Source organism: Panthera tigris, chromosome F3 (genome assembly GCF_018350195.1).
Source record: "Panthera tigris isolate Pti1 chromosome F3, P.tigris_Pti1_mat1.1, whole genome shotgun sequence".
Taxonomy (NCBI): domain Eukaryota; kingdom Metazoa; phylum Chordata; class Mammalia; order Carnivora; family Felidae; genus Panthera; species Panthera tigris.
In genome coordinates, this window is record NC_056678.1 from 19297579 (window position 1) to 19318028 (window position 20450).

The 20450-nt window shown below is 46.5% G+C and overlaps 2 protein-coding genes across 3 annotated transcripts in view; one reads left to right on the forward strand and one right to left on the reverse strand.

Moving 5' to 3' along the window:
- Nucleotides 1–10617, forward strand: part of BRINP2 (BMP/retinoic acid inducible neural specific 2) — a 120522-nt gene extending 109905 nt beyond the window's left edge. Inside the window, exons 5-9 of one of the 2 annotated variants that reach the window (XM_042976371.1) lie at nucleotides 1353–1458; nucleotides 4191–4427; nucleotides 6879–7101; nucleotides 8753–9569; nucleotides 10345–10617. In XM_042976371.1, the coding sequence (XP_042832305.1) occupies nucleotides 1353–1458; nucleotides 4191–4427; nucleotides 6879–7101; nucleotides 8753–9569; nucleotides 10345–10353 (1392 nt within the window). In that variant the 3' untranslated portion in view covers nucleotides 10354–10617. Of the gene's footprint in view, nucleotides 1–1352; nucleotides 1459–4190; nucleotides 4428–6878; nucleotides 7102–8752 lie in introns of both variants that reach the window. The other variant, XM_042976370.1, reaches the window with a different exon arrangement.
- Nucleotides 9–20450, reverse strand: part of LOC102959460 — a 495184-nt gene continuing 474742 nt past the window's right edge. Inside the window, exons 14-19 of the mRNA XM_042976372.1 lie at nucleotides 16542–16694; nucleotides 7998–8087; nucleotides 7774–7894; nucleotides 5025–5282; nucleotides 331–584; nucleotides 9–169 (exon numbers count right to left, since the gene is read on the reverse strand). Coding sequence (XP_042832306.1) covers nucleotides 5242–5282; nucleotides 7774–7894; nucleotides 7998–8087; nucleotides 16542–16694 — 405 coding nt within the window. The 3' untranslated portion in view covers nucleotides 9–169; nucleotides 331–584; nucleotides 5025–5241. The remainder of the gene's footprint in view (nucleotides 170–330; nucleotides 585–5024; nucleotides 5283–7773; nucleotides 7895–7997; nucleotides 8088–16541; nucleotides 16695–20450) is intronic.

Consider the following 20450-nt stretch of genomic DNA (forward strand, 5'->3'; position numbering starts at 1 on the left):
TTATCTTTAAGGACCAGCTCAGTTGAGTCTCCTCTGCCCTTCTTCCCTCGTGTTCCCTTTGTTTAGAGCTGTGTTTTCCTCAGCGCTCACTGACACATAGCTTCCGCTCCACTTGGATGCATCTCGGCCCGTTGCATATGCACCTGCCTTCCCCACAGGTTGTAATTCCCTAGAGGACACAGCATATAACTTGTGCATTTCTGTGCTCATTTCTCACCCCCCAAAGCCTGGAACGTATTACACATTCTCTAATGTATTAAATACCCGGTGTGCCAGGCACTGTGTTAATCGCGGCTGACAACATGGTGAACAAAATAAACATGGGCTTACCCCTGTGGAGCGTTTGGTGTGTGGAGGACCCAGACTTTCACCCCACGTTCTCAGTAAAGGATGGGAAACTGCAACGCGTGTGCCTGCTGCAGGGCAGCCAGGACAGAAGGTCACGGGTATCAGGGCTGACTCCTTGAAGAACTCCAGGAAAGGCGTTCTGTGAATGTTTGATGAATTGTATAGAATTCAACAGTGGCTGCTCAATAAATACTCGTTGATTGGTTGATTGATTGTTGGCAGAGCTTTCGCAGATCCTGAGAAGAAAAGGCCGCAGGTCCCCATCATTCTTATTATGGAATTATTTCAGTGCATTTAAAGCTCCCCATTTTTCATCTTATACTTTAAAAACATCAGGGAAAAACTGATAGGCCAACTTTATAATATTTTAAAATGATTCTGTGGTGTTTTGGAATATTACATGGCTATAAGAGTTTATGTATATTTAATATACTTATTAAAATATGCAGTAAGCCCATGGCTGATTTTCTCTAAGGACGTCTCAGCGCCGAGGTGGGACTTAAATGTTTAATACTAATAATAATACTCATAACTCATATTTCTCTAGTGCTTTTCATCTTCGGGATCCCTAAAGCCTGTGAGCACCACGCCGAGTGGATGCAGCTGGGCTCGCCAGCCGGCTGACAGCCTCCACATCTGGCCTCCTGTCTCCCTCTGGGGGAGGGAGAGGGGGGGACTCCAGCTCAGAGGTCCAGCTTCCTCAGCCTACGTTGAATCTTCTCTTCCCGGACGCAAATTCCCTTTGGCCCCCTCTGAAAGCCTCCCACTGTGTGCACCTGCCGCTGCCAGCCCTCTGCCGCTGAGAGTGTGTTAGAACAGGGAAGAAAAGTGGCTTTCTGCTCCCGGGGTAGGGAAACACATGCTGTCCTCTGGCTGGTCAAGGACAGGACACAGAGCCTGAGATCGGATGGCCGGAGAGGGAAGCGCATAGGGATGGTCTGCGCATAGGGATGGTCTCCCCGTAGGGATGGTCTCTAAATCCACACTGTGCCCTCCTTCTCTAGGTCACGGAGACCAGGACGGGCCCTCTGGGCTGCAGCAACTACGACAATCTGGACTCAGTCAGCTCTGTCCTGGTACAGAGTCCGGAGAACAAAGTGCAGTTACTGGGTAAGCTGTACCGTGATGGGTGTCACACTGGGTGAAAAACTCAGACCACCAAGGAGCAGGAAAAAGCCCTCTGTGCCTCATTTGGCTAAACCCTTCTCTCACTCTCTTTTTTTTAGTGTTTATTTGAGAGAGACAGAGAGAGAGAGGTGCAGTGTGAGCAAGCAGGGGAGGGGCAGAGAGAGAGAGGGAGACACAGAATCTGAAGCAGGCTCCAGGCTCCGAGCTGTCAGCACAGAGCCTGGCACGGGGCTCAAACTCATGAACCATGAGATCATGACCTGAGCTGAAGTCAGACGCTTAATCAACCGAGCCACCCAGGCACCCCTGGCTAAACCCTATTTAAGACAAGAGCTACCAGGACGTCTGGGATGTGTATTTAACAACTTTCCCTCATTCTTTTGAGAAAACTTCTGAAATGGTTTACCCTGCATCCAAGACCATTGTTAGCACCACTCAACACCCAAACCCTCGGAATTCATAGTCCTCCCCAACCCCCAGTCACTATCCTGCAGGAGTATCCCATTCACCCTTATACGCTTTGGTCTAGTTTGATGATCTCCTTTGTTGCCCAAAGAACCCTCGGTTTTGTCCTAAGGACACATTGGGGTACGGTTAGTCTTTGCAGATGGTTATGGGGCCACCGTAGAGCTTTACAAACCGTGGGACTATTGGCTACCCTGAGAGCGGTCCCTACTTTCTGTGATTGGTCTGTAATCCTCCACGGGGGATCAAGGCCAGGAGAACAGTCTGAGACGAATGGGACCCTCCGCTGGAGACAGAACTAGCTAAAACACACTTGCCAACAGGAAGGCGATGGGACAGGTAAGGGGAGGTAGGGGAGGTGCTTAGTTCCTGCTGTCTGCCCCGCAGGCATCCTGGGGGCAGGGCGATGCAAACGGATTCAGACAGGGCTGTTTGGCAGTCGGAAAAGTTCCTTTTTCTTGAGGCCTAACTGAATTGGACTCTGTTTAAGATATTATTGTCTTGGTATTATAAAATCAATAGCCCTCACCCAGGATCTACGATTACAAATTCCAGGCAACCTGAGCCAGATGCAACCCATCAGTTCTTTTGGAATCAAGGAATATATAATAAAAAGGAGTAAAAGACTGCTTTATTTAGAGCCACCTAATGCAATTAGCATCCCTCTTCTCCTCTGTCCTTAGACGGGCTGGGTTTGTGTCTGGAAATTAGCGATGAGTGAAGTTCGGAATGTCTGGTGGTTCATTTGGAATAGTTTATGCCATTTAATTTTATAGCCCATCACTCATGCAGACACTGCTCGGGGCACTTATTTTATAGCAATGGGAAGTGTTATAGTGAGGAGGAGGGAGGTAGTGGGGGAGGTGAAGAGAAAGGACTTGGATGGGTGTGTGTGGAAAGGCAGCATGTGGACCGGATATGTGGGGAGGGCCGCTCCAGTGCCACTGCAGGCACAGCATCGAGAGAGGAAACTTGAGGGGCAGTTCAGATAGGAGGTGGATCTCAAACAGGACTTCTGCTGGTGCTGCCGTGCTAAGTTATGTTTTCAGGTCCACGGAGACTAGGATGCATACTCTGGGCTCTCTGATTTCCTGCCAAGGACACGGTCAAGGGTGTGACGATAAAGAGCTGGCAGATATTTGAGGAAAGGGGAGCTCAGCGTATCCGAAGTTCTCACGTCCCCCACTCTCCTGGCACCGTCTCTCGCGATGTCCCTACTGGGGCAGCCTCTTGCAGGTCTGCCCTCGAACCTGGCCCAGGCGGCATCCAAAGGCACGCGTGTCCTTCACTCATCCCTTGATGTGCTTCCGACAGCCACTGTGTGTGGCTTGAAGCCAAAGAGGGGTGTATTCTGCTCCTGGTAAACTAAAACCCACCACCACGGATGGATAGGAAGACTGAAACCTAGAGAAATTTAGTGGATTATATCCCAAGATCAGAGGAGCTAATTAGCAGAGAGAGCGGAGAGCCATTCCTACCTACCCAGGCTTGACTGAACTTCCAAATCTCAGTGCGAGTTAAGCACACTGAGGCAGGGCAGCCAGTCCCAGACGTGCAGTACAAGCTGATGGTACCACGGCAGAGTGCGACACCAAGCCAACTTTACTAGTCCTGCGACGTGGGCAGGTCACCGTGGCCATCGGCCCTGGATTCTCAGGGTGCCCAGGGAGTCACTTGCGATCGTTATCTGGGAAGCACCTGGTGTGGTGCCTGGCCACTGCATACCAACAACGCCTGTCCCTGCCTCCTGACCAGAGCAGTCTCCTTGGTCGTCAAGGGTGGGGTGGGACATCCCAGAACGTCTGTGACTTAGCAAAGCCAGAAACAGGATGGCTAGCTGAAGCAGAGCAAAAAGCCCATCAAGCCTTGATTCCTCCTTCATGAGATTGTAAGGTCTTCTTTTATCTGAAATACCTTCCCATTTCCATCCTAGAGATGCTGATGTGCAGCCAATAAGGCCATTCAAATGATATGCACGCTCTCAATTTGGCTGATGAGAGGGGTTCTCCGAACCCTTGGGCTTCGATGCTCCTCATCTGCATTTTCTGACCCTCTCCCACCCGTCACTGGGGCAGCGGTAAGCCCCTCACCCCATCAGCTCCATAGAGTTAGGCCCTGGGGTGACCGTTCTTGGGCCCAGAATGCCCAAGTCAGCAGAACCCCAGCTGGCGATCCTGCAGCCTTAAGTGTGGGAAACCAGGTCCCCACTGGTCCTTGCCCCACAATTCCCTGATGCGTCCTTTCCCTAGGCCTACAGGTGCTGCTGCCCGAGTACCTGCGTGAGCGCTTTGTGGCGGCGGCACTCAGCTATATCACATGCAGCTCTGAGGGGGAGCTCGTCTGCAAGGAGAATGACTGTTGGTGCAAGTGCAGCCCCACCTTCCCAGAATGCAACTGTCCGGATGCTGACATCCAGGCCATGGAGGACAGCCTGCTGCAGATCCAGGACTCTTGGGTGACTCACAACCGGCAGTTTGAGGAGTCAGGTGAGCAGTTGGCGGGCCCACACTTCCCTGTCAATGGGACATGCTCTGAGGTGCGGGACTAGAAGGTGGGGAACTCACCTTGGATCCCGCCTCATCCGCTTACCTGTGTCCTTGGCCCCTACCAGGTTATCTCACAACCTCAAGTCTCAGGTGGTTGTCTTCTTGTTATCTGTGCAAACGGACGTGATCCCCACCAAAGACATGCGTCACGAGGACTTAATGAGCTAATGTGGATATATCTGAGGGCATTAGGACTTGCCTGGTTTGTTTGATACACGTTTGCTACAGATTGCCTGTGCACAGGTGCACAAGGAATGTTTGCTGGATGAATGAAGTACGTAGAATAGTTCTAGGAGGCACCCAGCACATACTAGTCCTTGCTTGTTACACGTATAGCTAATAGCAAGGTTACCTTGAGATGCAGATTTAGGGCTTGGTTTTGAATCCTTGTTCTGGGTTCTGGTTTGAATGTTTGCATCCCGCCCCCCCCCCCCAATTCATACGTTGAAAATATAATGCCCAGGGAGATGGGGGCCTTTGGGAGGTGATTAGGGATTAGTGCTCTTATAACAGAGGCCCCAGAGAGATCCTTCTCACCTTCGGCCATGTGAAGACACAGTGAGAAGTGAGCCACACGTGACCCAGAGAGGGCCTTCCCCAGAACCTGACCGTGGTGGCATTCTGATCTTGGACTTCCAGCTTCTTGAACCGTGAGCAATAAACTTCTGTTGTTTATAAGCCACTCGGTCTGTGGTATTTTCTGAGAGCAGCCCCCAAAGACCGAGACACTCTGTTACTGACCAGCTTTGTGACCTTATGTGAGCCATGCAGCTTCAGAATACCGCCATTCCTCATCTGTAAGAGAAGGAAAGTGATAATAATAGGTGGATGGAAGGCTCATATGGGATAATGTAGATAAAATTAATGTATAACTATCTCTACCTGATACACTCATACATTTCAACACTAAATGAGTGATAGTTATGTGGATAGATATATCTCAGAAATATGTTGGGTTAAACAAAGTGAAAATGAAAAATGTTTTATATACATATTATGTGAATAATACTATGATACAATATTATTAAATATAACACATATTTAATACTATTTATATGATGCTTAAAAACATACTGGCCAATACTTAATGTTTTTACAGATAAACATATGCAGAAAACATTAAGAAATATAATGATAAAGAAAACACCCAAGAGAGTGGTTACATCAAGATGGGAGATAGAAGGGAAGTTTAGGGCCTTTGACTGTATATTTTCTTTGCAGAATTTCTCTAAAACAAAACAAAAGACTGAAGTCAATGTGGCAAAGTGGCTAAATCTAGTTGGTGGGCACATGGGAGTTTATTCTGTTACTCCCTGTGCTCTTTTGTAAGCTTATGTGTTTTATAAAAAAACCTACGTACATGCTAGTTGTTAATGCCATCACTAAGTATGATTCTCCAACCACTGGGAAGGGGAAGAGGGGTATGAAGAACCAGGTGCTTGAGAAACCAGAATGAGCTGAGGCCCCAGGCATTGACATTTCAAGTCCTAGAGAGGTAGTTAGTTGCTAAGGAGAACATTCCAGTCCCCCCAACACCAGCTGCACAGGAGTTGTGATGGTGGGATGTGTTCAATGATGCTTAATGTGGGGCATGACTTCGGGTGCTCACCACTGTGAGTCACTTACTGCTGAGTAAATGAGGGCTATCTGGGCCCCCATCAGGAGACAGTGGCTGCAGGTCCCAAGTGAAAGCAGATCTGGGCATAAATTCAGCCAATGTGTTGTGCCCAGGAAGCTCTGGGAAGAGCACAGACTTGGAGTAGGCAGCAAGGACCACAAAGCATCTTGCTTCTGGATTAGCTACAGGAAAGAATGGGTGTCTGGCCCAGAGGTGAAGCTTGAAAGAGACAAAGGGTATTCCAGAGTCAGAGAGAAGGATGTGGACAGGAGCAGCTGGTCTCAGGGACTGGAAAGTTTCTAAGAAGCTTTCTGAGCTGGGTGCTCAGTCTCCCTGGGTCCACATTTGCCGGCTGTGCCTGCCTTCCACCTTCCACAGGATGTTGTGGTGTCACTGAAGAATACCAGCCTGTGACAGTGTTGTGAATGACTTACAGGAAGTTATAAAGGGAGAAAGTGGTACATCCCAAGGTCATTGGCAAAAGCGTGACCTCTGGCCTGCTTGGGTTGTGATGGAAATCTGTTTTGAAATTCAGAAGCATATAAGGGACAGGAAAGATGGAAAAGAATCCTGAAGCTCTGTTTTATGGCATGTTATTTATTTTCCAAATAAAGCAGTTTAAAAAGAAATCTATACAAGGGCCTGGGAGAATGGCTATGGAGCCTCTTTCCTCAGGCAATGAGTCCGGAGGGCCGGCGGGGTGTGGGGAGCGCCCTGCCGTCCCAGAGTCTGCGTGACTCCCCCTCAGCTCAGCTCTGCGTCCTTGCCCACAGAGGAATTCCAGGCCCTGCTGAAAAGGCTGCCCGGAGACAGGTTCCTGAACTCCACAGCCATCTCCCAGTTCTGGGCCATGGACAGCAGCCTTCAGCACCGCTACCAGCAGCTGGGAGCCAGCTTGAAATTGCTGTTCAAGAAGACCCACCGGATTGTCCGCAGGCTCTTCAACCTCTGCAAGCGCTGCCACCGGCAGCCTCGCTTCCGCCTGCCCAAGGAGAGGTGAGCACCCCAGCTACCCGGGCCCAAGCCTGGCACCTTCCCCTGAGGCTGCTGAGGCCGGGGGGCCCTCTGTCCAGCATGGCAGATCTGGTGGCGGTGACCCATATGAGGCCTTTTAGATCCTCTGCTCTCTTCACCTACTTGTGACTTGTGTCTGACATCAGAGAGAGCAAACAGAGGCTGATTTTACTTTTTATAAATTATAGTATATTCAAATGTTATTCTAGTCATGCTCTAATTCTCACTCATTTCTATTTTAAGAAGTTTTTTCAGGAAACAGAGGGGTGGAGTTGAAGCTCACACACCAATTACATACAGTGAGAATATACACACATTGGGTTGCTTCAAACAAGGGATTAGTTCTGAGTCACAAAAGGAAAGAAAGCTGAGCCCCACCCCAACCCCGCCCTCAGGAGCAGAGGCAAGCTGTATCATCATAGGCACTCACTGCACATCCACTCACACGCTCGTTTACTCAACAAGTGCACACTGCGTATCCTAATATTAGGCAGTCAGTGTGTGTGTGTGTGGGTCCTCGGGAAGACATAATAAATATATAGAAACACAAAAACTATAAAATGATACCTATGTGGCAGCTAGTTAAATCCACATTCGTGGAACATAAATCAGAGGCATGGTCTAGTAAAAGCAAAAGCCCGAGAGAAGAGCTACCTTCGAGAAGGAAGTCTCGGCCAGCTTGTGTGGGAGAAGATAGAAATGGTACACGGAGACGGGGCCTTGCAGGGCGTGGAGGCTGCCTCGCAACCCGGAGATGCGGCTCTGACAGAGGCACCTGTAAGAAGGGAAGCGTCAGTGGAGAGCCTAGACTAGCAGAGGCTTTTGAGAGGGGTTCACTTTTTTTTTTTTTTTCCAAGAAATCACTATTAAATGCTTACCAAGCGCCAGGAACAATCCTGGTTTCTGAGAACATGTCGGTGAAGAATAATGCAGTGTTCCTGCTCTCGTGGCATTTTCAGAGAAGCCATCTGTGAACAGGGAAACAATAAACAATAATTTCCAATCCTGATCCTTGCTGTGGATTATATAAAAACAGGCTGATGTGATAGAGAGCGAGCAACTGGGTGGTTCTTTCAAAAAGGGTGTCACAGAAGACCTCTTTGAGGAGGTATCACAGGAGCGGAAATCTAAGTCTAAAGAGGGAGCCAGCCATAGAAAATTCCTCTTCGTGGTGAAAGAGTGACAGAAGCAGTGGGAACAGGAAGGACAGGGATGGTAAGTGGGAAAGCAATGGATGGGAGTTGGGAAGTTTGGAGAACTAGGGATCGGACGGTCTTATTTAAAAAGCTGAAAACTACGTTAGATGTTTTGGTACAGAGGGTGTGGGAGATCTTCTATAGGCTTTTGAATAAGCGAAGGAAGTGGTACTTGGGAGGGATGAGCCCGGCTGCTGCCAGTACAAGTCTGATGTCAAGCATTTCTGGTGCTGATCCATCAGACAGACGCTGAGCTCTAGGCCTTACTCGATCATTCCAGAGTGGTGCAGTAGGGTTTCCATCATTCAGAGAACTCGGGGCTTTTATCTTTCTCATTACCTTCCCTGCCTATTAGTCAGTCTCCTCCTACCCTCAGGAGAGACGCCAAAGTGTGTCTCTGTGTGATTCTTTATTCATTCTTACCTCCCTTCCCAAAGGTCCTTGCCCTATTGGTGGAATCGCATCCAGTCCCTCCTCTACTGTGGAGAAAGCACCTTCCCCGGCACCTTCCTGGAACAGAGCCACAGCTGCACCTGCCCCTATGACCAGTCTTCCTGCCAGGGCCCCATCCCCTGTGCCTTGGGCGAAGGGCCCGCATGTGCCCACTGTGCTCCGGACAACAGCACACGCTGTGGGGGCTGTAACCCAGGCTACGTGCTGGCCCAGGGGTTGTGCCGGCCAGAGGTGGCTGAGTCCCTGGAGAACTTTCTGGGGCTGGAGACAGACCTGCAGGACCTGGAGCTGAAGTACCTGTTGCAGAAGCGGGACAGCCGCATCGAGGTGCACTCCATCTTCATCAGCAACGACATGCGTCTGGGCAGCTGGTTTGACCCTTCCTGGAGGAAGCGCATGCTGCTCACGCTGAAGAGTAACAAGTACAAGCCTGGGCTGGTGCACGTGATGCTGGCCTTGTCCCTGCAGATCTGCCTCACCAAGAACAGCACCCTGGAGCCTGTCATGGCCATCTACGTCAACCCGTTTGGGGGCAGCCACTCTGAGAGCTGGTTCATGCCCGTGAATGAGGGCAGCTTCCCCGACTGGGAAAGGACTAACGTGGACGCAGCTGCCCAGTGCCAAAACTGGACTATCACCTTGGGGAACAGGTGGAAGACCTTCTTTGAGACAGTCCATGTTTACCTACGGAGCCGAATCAAGTCCCTGGATGACAGCTCCAATGAGACAATCTACTACGAGCCCCTGGAGATGACCGATCCCTCCAAGAACTTGGGCTACATGAAAATCAACACCTTGCAGGTCTTTGGCTACAGCCTCCCCTTTGACCCGGATGCTATCCGGGACTTAATTCTCCAGTTAGACTACCCGTACACTCAAGGTTCCCAGGACTCTGCCCTCTTGCAGCTTATAGAGCTTAGGGACCGGGTAAACCAGCTCTCTCCCCCGGGCAAAGTCCGGCTTGACCTTTTCTCCTGCTTGCTCCGGCATCGGCTCAAGCTGGCCAACAACGAGGTGGGCAGGATCCAGTCCTCCCTGAGGGCTTTCAATTCCAAGCTGCCAAACCCTGTGGAGTATGAGACAGGCAAACTGTGTAGCTAATGGGGGCCCCACTCCAGTGCTGGGCAGGGAGGTGATCCATGAATCCAGGGTGCAAAGATCATCCAAGCCCTCACCTTAGTGCCAACAGGGTTCTCCCTTGAGACTTTCCGCACCCAGCCGATGGGACCTCAGGGCTTGGACTAAAGCAGGCAGGAGAGAAAGAGACCATCACCACACATGTGTACACGCTCACCATGTGCGTGCACACACGCGCGCGCATACACATACACTCTCTCACACAGGGAGGCTACGACTCAGCAGCCTCGAATCTGTGAAGTCGGTGCTTTCAAATGCATGCAGTTGAAGGAGAGGAGCCAAGGGAGAGATTAAGAAAAAGAACCAGCCAAACCATGAAAACAAAATCCTTAAAAAGTGATTCTTATCATTCAAGAAAGCAAGAGGGGGCATGGGGGTAGGAACAGGAGCAGTTCCCCCTCCCCCACCATCGAGTCACTTTTGTATTCTTTTTAACCAGGTTTCTTAAAATGGCGTTGTTTCGTGATCCCCCCAGCGTTGGTTCTTACTTTTTGTATGCTGCCTCCTCTGTGCCCTCCCAGACACTGCTTCTCAAGCCGGCTCCCCTGAGACACTCAAGGTGACACCAACAGAGGACCGTAAGGGCAGACAGGCAGGCTTGCTCTGCTCTCCACTCCTCCCTCCCTCCAGCCCCCTTGCTTCCTCAGCCCCCCTACTTTGTTCCACATTCCCCTCGTGGTCCAGCCGGAACTCCTCTTCCAATGGCACCTGTCCTGTCCAAGAAAGCAGCTCTGTCAAGTTAGAAAGAGACAATGTATAGGGAAATGTTCTTTTTTAAAAACAAAACAAAAATATTTATTTTGTGATTGTTTTCTTTGTCAATCTGCTCCAGCCACATGAACGTATGAGTAAAAGTTTACCTGGTTTAATATATTTTCTTAAAAGGCCTTTTTTAGGGGAAAACAGAAAAGAGAAAACAAAAGAAGATTATGGTTCCCTGGGCTGCCTGGATTTTTTTTTTTAATTGCTCTGTGTGTGATACATGGACATCCATGGATGGTGGATAGGCCGTGGGGGAGGCTGGTTGATTAGTGTGTTTTCAAAAGAGAATGCATGTCTGGCTTGACTGGGGTGTGTGTGGCGGGGGTTGTTACATGAAGAATGGAGTGAGGCAGAACTCCGGGTCCCGGAGTTATCTGGCTACCCTGCCCCCTCTTCCTAGACAGGAGAACTAACACAAGTCCTACAGCCAGGACTCCTTGCTATCAGAGGAGTGATGTGAAGGTCCCTGCTCACAGGGGAGCTGCAGCCTCTGCGTTGGGCAAATGTGTACTGAGGCGGGCTGGGGGTAGGGGGGAGGGCTCCTCTTTGCCAACACTGCTGCAGGCATCAGGAGAGTTTCCCATACTCAGCATCTTCTAGTCTGTGATCGCCTTTTGAAGAAACTGGGAAGGACGCAGACATGGCATTGGTTTTCTCTATTCTGGTTACCACTTTCCCAGCCTAAAAAGCAGGCTGGATGTATGCCACACAGAATGAGGCATCATTCTCCCCAGAGTGCCTCCCCCAGGTGGTCCGAGAAGCATTTCACAGCAGATCTCTTGGAGAACCACTTCCTCTCTACTCTCCACAGGTTCCAATTTCTTCAGGCGAAAGTCACCACATAAATACTAAGTACTCCATTCCCTACGTGGGCTATATCTCAGTTGGTACAAAATGAACTGGGAGACAGAAAGGATGGTTGTGTCTATGCACCCAAGAGCCTTCGACGTTTATTGCTGCATAGAGAAGAATTCAGCATCATATTTAGTCATTGTACCCTATCTCAATCCACAACGACCTGAAATCCTTGGTAGACAAGCAGCCTCCAGCATTTCTTTCTTCAAAGTTCCCCTGGAGGCTTCTAGGGCAGAAATCCAGAGTGATGGGATAACCTAGGGGGTAATGCACATATTGGCTATTTCTACTGGGCCACTGCTTGCTTTCACGAATTTGTACCAAGCCACTCATCTGTGGAAGATGGAACCAGCAGATGTCCTCTTCATCAATGGGGTACTGATGTGCCAGAGGAGTATGCTTTGGTTGGGAAGGGGGTTGCAAGCGGTAGGAAGGCATTGATACTTTCCACTGACAGGGTTTGAGAGGTGCAAGAGAGATCCCAGAGTCTGATTTTAGCACTGACTGTGCATGTCTCCACGCTGCAGGACTGGGTGGGCACATGCTTTCACCCATGAATTAATGGCAAACCATGTACAGCAATATTCAGAGTGAGGAGGAAAGCAGTTGAGAATGTGCCGTGCACAAAGTTAGCAGTGAGCACCTTCAGTACCATGAAGGTAATTGCTCCGGTGAGAAGAGAGTCAGTATGTGGGGGCTCACGTCTTACCTGGGCCGGTCCCACAGTTGAGGGGTAGGAAACCTTAGCTATCAGTCTCTGAATCAGACCAGACTGGGGGAAAAGCATACCTATAGAGTTATTAGAAGGATGTTGTGTCTCCTTATTTTAGGAAGGCTCTGGAAAGATGATGGTGTGACATACTCAGGTTTTAGAAACAGATGCACCCAATCACAAAGATTTCCACTTCTTGCCTGCTAGAAGGCTTAAACCATGAAGCTGAGTTTATCAACTCCACTTAAAAGTACTATTACACATTGGTAAATATTTAGGAGTGCCCTTATAAACCCAGATGTAAGTACCATATTGATAGAAGGCCTAAAATACATTATTAATCACAGTAGAAGGAATGTTTATATTTGACCTACTCATCTGTTCTCTGTGATGGATGCCTGACTCTTGTGAGACAGTGATGGGTGTCTGGTGTACCAGAGCTTGGATCAAAGCAACAGACCAAAGATTTTGCTTCTAGAAAGCAGGTGGAAGACAGTGGGGGTGGCGGGGGTGGTAAAGTATGGACAAGATTCCTTAAGAGATTTTTAAAGGCTTGAGACCACACATTCAGCACAGAGGTTCTCAGAAAGCTAGGCTAAGAATGCCATAATACAAAAAGGCTGTCCCAGTCAAAATTGTCACCTTGAAAGTCTACAATAATCAGAAGATGTGAACAACCTATTCTTATACACAGTTGAAAATAAAGAATTGTCATTAATTAATTAGTCCTGGGCTGTCTGTCAATGTTGGTGAACTGAATGGAGAAGTAAGAGACAAATGGATATAACAATCAGGAATCCAGGCCTTAATTGTAACCCCAAAGAATGAATACATCAAAAGCTAATCTGCCCTAATGCTCGAGACTAATACCTCTAATACTAAATAACATATTTAATCCCCCGTGCTAATAATAATAATGCTAAGCTCTGTAAGCATATTCATGCATTGACAGCCAAACATAAATGAAGATCTCTTCAAATACAGGGCATCACAAATAGTTCAGATTCCATTCTTGGCTTCTTTTCACAAATATGAAAATAGTGGTCATGATGGGGAGAGCTGCCTTATGAGTAGATGGAATATATTGCCTACAGAATGTCCTGCCCCCAAATATCACCTTCAAAGCCTGTAATTTCATCATGCAAGTCTGCTCTCTTGTATATAAGAGAGAGATTTCTTTGCCATTGTATTTTGTATGAAAATTAAAATGCCCTTAGGAAGAAATAAGTCTTAGAAGCTAACCCACTGGCAAAATAGAGGATTAGATTTTTGGAGCTAGAAGATTTTTTGAGGTCATCCAGTCCTACCCATTTCTGACATGAGGGGGAAGAGGTTACAGCACTTGCCTGAGGTTGTATCTATCAGAAGGGGAGAAGTTCAGTCTTTCATCTCTACCTCTCTCTTCCAGTAAATGACATTTGGGTCCTAGGGGGTGACAGAGACCCAGTTTCAGGGCTTGGGAGTATGAGGGTGGGGAAAGGAAGACACATTTCTGGGAAGGAGAGGAGAACTTCCGAGAGGTGGGAGAATCCTCACATCTTTTCCTGGGAGTGATTCTAACAAAAGTAATCAGCTGCTGTAGCAATTGAAAGGAAAAGACTTAAGTCTCTCCCCTGAGAAGATTTAAGCATGGGGTAGACATATTTCCATCCAAGGCTGGAGATGCAGGGATCAATTTGCTGGTTTCCTGATAACTCTATCAGCTCAGTGATTTTTTAATTACAGCATCCTGCCTCCAATTTCTTGCTGTTTTCTCTACCATCAGTTTGAGTTTGAATACCATTACAAATCTGATAACTTCTGCAAAGCATCTTTATTGTGAAGGGTAGAGATGTCTGGGTAACAACAACATGCAAAGGCTCTAGGCTGTGCAGTCACTGTGGTAAACATATGACCTAGGTCTAGGGCCACGGCAGAGAACAGTAATGAGGCAATACACTCTGCTGTGCACTGAGAGTGCTTGTTCTGTCTAGCAGTAGAGCAAGAATACAGACCAAAGGAGCCACTGAGACACAACAGGCCTATGCTCCTGGCCTGGCAGGATAAGTTGAGAAATTCAGGTTCTGTGACTGGCTATAGACACATTCCCTTTTTAGAGTCTTGTTCAGCTTCTGCCACCAGCCAGCTCTATAACTGTCAGCAGGTCACTTGACTTTCTTACACAGATACTAGGGGTCCTTCTGGTGCTATCCTTTCATGTCGTTGAAGGCAGTATGGCCCAGGAGACAGTGCAGGCCATTAAGTCAGACCTGAATTGACATGTTGGCTCTGCACTTATATTTAAGTGATCTTAATTCTTGACTTATCCCCTTATGTGTAACCCAAACACTTCACCCCCTAAGATTTCCCTAAGGCTTTTCTTTCCGTTCTCTTTCTGGATGCTCACCTCTCTGCATACTTTTGCCGAGTCCTCTCCAGCTTGCAGAATACATATATACCTTCAATTCCCTAAAACTAAATCCCATTTCCTTCCTCTTTCCCTTCATCCTTCCCTCTTTCCTTCCCTCCCTTCCTTCCTCCCTCCCTATGGTAAGTGCTAGGCTCTAGGATAGGTGCAGAATAGTCAATACCTCTATGTGTTTCTGGGCCACGGAGAATTGTAAAATATAATGTAGGGGATGGAGATGCAGACACAATCCAGAGTGGTGCATTCTCTAGTAGAGATGTACAAAGTATTGATGATATACAGAGAGGGAGAAAATTACTCCCTGGGAGTCACTAATGACATTTGTTGCGAACCCTCTAATCACTATGGAAGCAATACCCCAGGTCTCCATATGTTTTACATGTCAGTGGAGGGAAAGACCTAACGTGCAATGTGTGTGCCCCCTCTCAGAGAGCAGAAAGGAGCTATGGCAGCAGCAGAGCCCCTCCCCCCGCCCCCGAAGGTACACACTACATCTGGTCGGTGCCATTATTTGGGACTCCCGAGCACCACATCAGCACCTTATTATTCCGTCCAAGGCACACTCAAAGGACAGCCAGGTCTGTTTGGTAGAGCAGCTGCCTCCACGCCTTGAGGGTGCAGTGTTCTGAAACCACTGCTTCTGCAACTTGAACGTGCATATGATTCACTTGCAGATTCTGATTCAGCGGGCCTGAGTAAGGCCCCAGATTCTGCACATCTAACAGCTCCCAGGTGATGCTAATGCAGCTGGTCCAAAGACCACACTTAGAGGAGACAGTTCCTAGAGAGCATGCCTGTCGTCTTCCTCAGCCCTCGGGATTCTAAAATGGGGGTCTACCAGAAACCGTAGGGGCTAAGAAGCCAAAAGGTCAATAATGTCTGGCGAGGAGGTGAGGTCCTCACTTATAAGAATCTTGGTGCTCTACTGGCATCCAATTTCTCAACCACACAGGAGCCAGGTATCTGACCTGTATATACTAGTGAGGTAAGAAAAGAGAGGAGAGAGGAAAGAAGGGAAACTTAAGTAAATCAAAATTCTGCACGCTGAGAGCTCGCTTGCTTATGAATGTGTTTACAGATAAGCAGCCCCACAGACCAGCTGAATCATGCTGGCTGAGTAAAGGTCTTTCCCCCAAGCCTATCAGACAGAGTAAATCTGTTCAGAAGTGGGACAGGGAGTGCCTGTCACTCTGTGGAAACACACATCAGATAAGATGATTAAATCCCCACCAGCAATGTGCAAGCACCCAGAGGCCCAGACTTTAGACTGCCAAGGTGCCATGCAATTTCTAGGCACTTCATCTAAGAAATAAAATGAATTATTTCTGTTTTCAGTTCTGTCCTCCTCTCCTCCAGCCTGTGCGATTACTACCCTTGCATCATTAATAAAAACAGCCACCAGAATTTATAGGGGGTCATTCTTCCAAGGATCTCAGCACTTGGAGAAATAAATCAATCAATGTTATTTATTGAGCATATTCAGCTAGGAGATGTGGGGAATAAAGCAAACATGTATTTAGTATGTACACTCTCTTAATTCAAAAACTTTTGGGATGGCTTAGAAAATATACCTTGTGGGGAGGCTATACAGCAAGGTGACAGCAGAAGCTGGATTTGGCGTGCTTTCTGGAGTCTGGCTGCCTTGGTTCAAATCCCATCTCTGCCACTTCCCAGCTGTGAGGGGTCAGGAATGCCATTTACTCTCTTTTAGCATCAGTGTGCACATCTGTGAAAGAGGGGCAATATCAGGCTGCTCTGATGGTCAAAGATGGGAAAGGACGCAGGCTCGCAGTACATAATGCTCAAGTGTGGGTTGTTTTTATGGCATTAGATGGTTCCTATGTTTAAGGAAAGGGAAGAAAAGCAAAGCAAAGGAAAAGGAAATACCCACGTGACTCACCTGCAGAAGCACACTCTTTCCTGGAAACAAGGAGAAACTTATCATCCAGGCCCTTGCATAAGGGTCATTGGGTAATATAGTGGAAAAGTCTTCAATTACAGTTTTACGGCAGACGTAGATAAGCCATTCAAGTGGGTATTTCTTATACAGACCCTGTATAAAAGCAGAGAATATAATAACATCACTCATTGCCAGAATGCCTGTGCCTGGCTGGATCACGTGGCCCAGGTACCTTGTTTCTAATGATGTAACTCATTACAGTGATAGAGCTTAGAGGTACCTAAGAGAATAGCTGGTTAACGTGCCCATTAGACTGTCTTTTTCAAATAGCACATCTTAAGTGCACTTTTAGCAAGTATGGTTTGCAGTCAATTCCTAGTTGAATTCTTTAATGGGGAACCAGGGTGTAGGACTGCCATAAGGTTTTTAGAGACAGATATGAGGAAGGCAGAGTTTATATTCCAGTTATATCCAAAGTATAAGATGTGGATGGGCAGAAAGAAAGGTAGAAAGAATGTTCTAAGAAGTGGGAGCAACACGTGTCTAGGCACATACTCATAGACACAATGATGAGCCAGCCTGATGTGCATGTTCCACATCCAGTCTCCTGGTCCAATGCCCTTTGTTTGTTTCTTCTTTTAAAAACAACAGCTCTATTGAGATACGATTCAGATATTGTAAGGTCATAAGATTCACCCCCTCTAAAGTGCACAATTCAGTAGTTTTTATTCAAAAAGCTCTGCATCGATCACCACTACCTAATTGCAGAATATTTACATCACCCAAGAAAGAATCCTGTACCTATTGGCAGTCCCTTTCCATTCTTCTCCAAGCCTCCACCCTTGGCAAACACTCATCTATTTCCTATCTCTGTGTATTTACCTATTCCCCCGATTTTTGTACAAATGAAATCATATAATATGTATGACATACAAACATCATATGATTTAAAAATACAATATTTTCTACCATTATGTGGATTTTCTTTTCACTTTCTTGATAGTGTCCTCGAAGTACAAAAGTTTAGAATTTTGATGAAGTTCAATTGATCTACTTTTTCTTTTGCCGCTTATGTCTTGGATGCCGTATTTAAAAAGCCATACACTTATACCTAAGTTTTCTTGTAATAATCTTAACAGTTTTAGCTCTTACCTTTAGGTTTCTGATCCATTTTGAGTTAATTTTTGGACATGGTATGACACAGGGGTCCAACTTCATTCTTTCACATATGAGTGTCCAGTTGTCTTAGGACCACTTATTCAAAGACTTTTCTTCCTCTAAGAAGTTGTATTGGCACAGGTGTCAAAAATTGATTGACCATAAAAATATGACTTGATCTGGACTCTTTATTCAATTGATCTGTATGTCTAACCCTATGTGAATACCACAGTGTATTTATTATTGTAGATTTGTAGTAAATTTTGAAATTAAGAAATGTGAGTCCTCTAAGTTCTTTTTCTTTGCCAAGATGTTATGGCTATTCTTAGTCTCTTTATTTTCCATATGATTTTTGAGGTTCAGCTTGCCATTTTCTGTGAAAGCACAAAAAAAAAAGAGACCTGGGATTTGATAGGAATTATGTTAACTATATGGATAAGTTTGGGGAGTATCATCATCTTAACAGTATTAGTTATTCTGATCCATAAATAGGGAATGTCTCTCTATTTAAATCTTTCATTTCTTTTGATGATGTTTTGTGGGTTTTGGTCTTAAAAGTCTCACATTTATTTTGGTAAGTTTATTCCTAAGTATCTTATTCTTTTTTGATGCTATTATAAGTGGAATTGTTTTCTTAATTTCATTTTTGGATTGTTCATTATTTGTGTATAGAAATACAATCGATTTTCCTATATTGATCTTGCATCCTGCCACCTTGCTGAACTTGTTATTAGTTCTAGTGCTTTTTTTTCTGTGTGTGGCTTCCTTAGAATTTTCTATATACTAGAGCATATCATCTTCAAATGTAGTTTTCTTATATTCTTTATTCTTAGTGACTCTTCTTCAACCAATGCATTCTTGTTCCTGCTGCCTCCTGTGGGAGGAGGAGAACTTCTTTATGCTCTTACTGGAAGTATCTGAGAAATTTATTGCAGAGACAGATTGGCCTTCGGAAATATGGATCACCCTTAGCACTGTCTGTGGGCAAACAAAGGCATTCAAAAAGTAACATGGTAAGAAGGTGAGAATAATCAATAATCTGTGGTGTTTGTTCAAAGTTCTTAGCCTATCTCCCAAGTTCTCGGCTGTCTCCATTCAATGGTAACAGTAATTGGATCGGCATTAATGAATGAGAACTCATGCATAGCCTCCATACTCGCCCCCATAGCTATTCAGTTCACGCTTCCATAGTGCCAGGACTAGGACTGCCAATGAAAGAGATTAGCTTTTAGCAGTTGACCAAGTCATTCTGTCTGGTTGTTTAGTCCCTCACCCATAGTAGATGTTCTCTGCTGGTTGTTCACATGTAGTTCGAAAACCTTTATGCTTCCTGTCCACTTCCAGAGATCCACCCACCTGCCTTTTTCACAGACATTCCTTGTCTCTGATAGTCTAATCTTTCTCCTTCCAGGCCCTTAACCAACTAACCAACCATGTCATTCCACATTGCCCACGAGTTCATCTATATTTTTACCTTAAGTCAGTTCTTCCTCTACACAAAGTTGATGACTAATTGCACTTAACATCAAAGCTCTGCCCATGGGGAGGATTTCCCCCTCATCACTGTCCATCACAGCTCACCTATGAATGAAGCTGGACCTTTCTACTTATCTGTTATCTCATCATAAAGGCCGTCTGTTAAGCCACAGATGTGAACTATAGGAGATACACGAGTGCAAACTGATTGATGGCATGGGGCTCTGGGCTACCTGCTTGATTAGCTTATAGTGTGCTCTCCAGCTCTGCTTGTTTCCAATCTTGGATGTACCATATCCATCTTAGAATGCACTGCCACCGAACTGGCCCCACCTTGCGACTTGTGGGCTTTGCATGAACCCAGTTCATGATGGATGGCTCTGGTCATAGGATCCCTTGTATCTCAGGGTCAGAAGCTCTGTATTTCCCAAGGGCAAGTAGCACATCAGTAAATGCTTATTGATGGTGATCATCCTCTGTTGTAGGTAGCAGGGACTTTCTCCAGAACCCCAGAAGTCTACATTGTGATTTATTGACTGGAGCTTCCCATCAACTCTGAACACTATTTTCTCCCACCATAGATGGCTCCGGTACCATAGGGTCTCCTAGGTTATATGGCTCATGTGTCAGACCATTTTCTCAAACCTGGTCCTTCTGCTGAGCTCTTTCTTGCTCTGGATACTACTCAAAGTTCACAGCCTTTTAATGTTATACAGCAAATGGGTGAAGGTGGTATTTCCAGGCATAGAATATGCTGCCTCCAGAACCTGAAGAGGCCATTAAGACTTATGCTACTTTCTCAGTAGTTGGAGGCGTAAAATACAATTCTTTGTTGTTTCATTTGGAAGGGATGTTCTGGCATTCTCCAGAACCTGTAGATCCCTAAGAAGTTCACTAATATGCTGGGGTCCTGAAGCTTTAATCTCCACTTTCTGAAGCACATGTATTTTGCCAAGGCTTCCACATAGTAGCCACTTCTTTTTCATCTGGTCTTATTATCATGGCATTGTCAATATAATGGGCCAGTGTGATGTTCTGTGGACTATCAGACATTTCATCTCCTTGATAGTCTTATTACAACAGAGGGCCAAATCATTAACAAAACCTAAGACAAGACCATAATTATATACTCTTGTCCATCTCACATGAATATGAACTGCTTTGGGTCCTCTTTTCTTGTAGGGATGGAAAAGAATGCATTCACCAGATCACGGTCATTTAATATGCATTGGAGGCTATATTCATCTGCTTTAGTAAAATCACATCTGGCTCTGC